General features: G+C 37.2%; 1 protein-coding gene across 1 annotated transcript; it reads right to left on the bottom strand.

Annotated features, from left to right (window-relative positions):
* Positions 1-398: 398 nt before the first annotated feature.
* LOC112663640 (olfactory receptor 4C46-like) lies at positions 399-1,328 on the bottom strand. The gene has a single exon (XM_025452709.3). The coding sequence runs from the start codon at positions 1,326-1,328 to the stop codon at positions 399-401; it is 930 nt and encodes a 309-aa protein (XP_025308494.3).
* Between the last annotated feature and the right edge of the window lie 1,000 nt (positions 1,329-2,328).

The raw sequence follows: 2,328 nt of genomic DNA, 5'->3' as shown, positions 1-2,328 counted from the left end.
ATGACTTGACATCTAAAGGGAACTTTGGAAACTTGGGGTAATCTTAATTATCCCTCAGAGGTAAAAAAAACTCTTTGTTTCCATGACCCCATATTTATTGTTTACCATGATTTATTAGGCAATTTGTATTCATCAAGCCTGGTGTATAAAAATGAGCAGAATTATTAATAAAAACATTAGAATTTATAGATGGTTAATATATGTATAAGGTTTGTAGCATAGTTTATAGTTGGGTTTACTCTTTCTTATACACTTTTCTGCTCCACTCAGTGCAGAATCTATTATTCATAGCAGTTTAGTTATTTCTTTACTTGGTAAGTATTCCTTGTTGAGATCATCCATTGACAATGGCCAATGTCCTTTTGACCTATTGAATCAATGTTGAACTTCAGGCATATTTATTTCGCATCTGAAATAACTTTTCTACTGCACAATTTCCTAATGGCATTTTTCATCTGATCATTTCTCAAGGCATATATTAAGGGATTTAACATGGGTGTTATCATAGTGTAGAAAACTGCAACTGCTTTATCAATAGGTAAAGTAGCTGCAGGTCTCATGTACACAAATATACAGGGCACAAAGAATAAGACGACCACTGTGATGTGGGAGACACAGGTGGAGATGGCTTTGAGTCTTGCCTCCAAGCTGTGGTTCCTTAGGGAGTGCAGAATGACCACATAGGAGACCATGAGGAGGAGGAAGTTTAAGGCACAGATGAAACCACTGTTGGCAGCAACAAAGAACCCAAGAGTGTGGGTATCAGTGCAGGCAAGATTGAGCAAAGGATTCAGATCACACATAAAGTGATCTATGACATTAGGGCCACAGAAAGGTAGAGGGATGATAAAGAGGATCTGTATGGCTGCATGAAGAAAGCCTCCCACCCACACCACTGCCATGAGCAAGCCACACACCTGCCGATTCATGATGATCATGTAGTGCAGTGGCTTGCAGATGGCCACATAGCGGTCATAGGCCATCACAGTAAGCAAGATGATATCAGCACCTCCAAAAAAATGTTCCCCAAAGATTTGGGTTATACATGCATTGAATGTGGTGGTCTTCTTTTCACGGAGTGAATCTACAATCAGTTTAGGGTTATTGACAGAAGAATAGCAGGCATCAATGAAGGAAAGATAGGCCAGGAAAAAGTACATGGGGGACCCCAATAATGGGCTGGCGGTGATAGCTGCCACAGTGAGCACATTTCCTACCACAGAGACGATGTAGATGATCAAAAACACAACAAAAACGATTTTCTGCATCTTTGGATTCTCTGTGAGCCCCAGTAGAACAAACTCTGTCACATTGTTTCTATTCTCCATTATTTCATATTATACTTAATTACATGACCTGTAAAAGAATCCCTTTCGTTATTGCAACCTTGAATTTATTAAGCTTCTTTATCTAGTAAATAATAACAGCCTAGATTCTACTGAGTTGTTTATTCTCCATATTGTTTTTTGAGATAGAACATAAGTTCTTTGTCCTTGAAGATTACTTAAATTATCTCCTGGGTGAAATTTCTGTTGAGTATAGACATAAGGAAGTTTATAAATATACAGGCTGGAGATCATCAGTGTATACTTCATCATCTGAGGTGACTAAGCCTAACATGAAGTAGTGTAGTGTACACAAGTGATAGGGAAATAGGTAAAGGGAGGTAGGTTATGATGTAAAGGCTAAGGATGCAAGGTTAACATATTTTCCCTTTGTCGTTAGGAAATGGGGCACCATGGTGAGACATTGAGAAGATAGGCAGAAAAGTGAAGATAAATTTGAGGAAGGGGAATAGAGCTATAATTTTAATAAAGATCTTTATGTTTCTTGGGTGAAGTAGGGTGAAGTTCAGTAAGGGGATGGAAGCCAGACATAGAAACCCCAGTTAGGAGATTGCTTATAATAGTTGACATAGGAGTAATAGGGCATTGGAAGTGGGTATGTAAAGAAAGTATACAAAAGCTACTATAAAATATTGTTTAAATACAATAACATTATAGTTGCTGAATATATAATTGCAACATAGAACACGATTGTTATGCTCATGGTATAGTAGCAAGTACTCTGTAAAGGATCCCATTTAATACTGAAAACATCCTGTGTAGCTGGTATTATATCATCCATTTTGAGATGTGGAAACAGTCTTAGAGACTTATGTTGGTGGTAATAATAACAGCAACAGTATTTATTAAAATTGAATATTTAGTGGCCTTGATGTTTCTGTAGACATTTGCTGATTTAATCCCCACCACAAACCTGTAAGATAATTCCCACTATTGTTACCCTGCCAAGATCAAGATGCTAATTAAAAATAATTGATTTTTT

This window comes from Canis lupus, chromosome 18 (assembly GCF_003254725.2).
Source record: "Canis lupus dingo isolate Sandy chromosome 18, ASM325472v2, whole genome shotgun sequence".
Lineage (NCBI taxonomy): Eukaryota > Metazoa > Chordata > Mammalia > Carnivora > Canidae > Canis > Canis lupus.
This window is presented reverse-complemented; position numbering and strand designations above follow the sequence as displayed.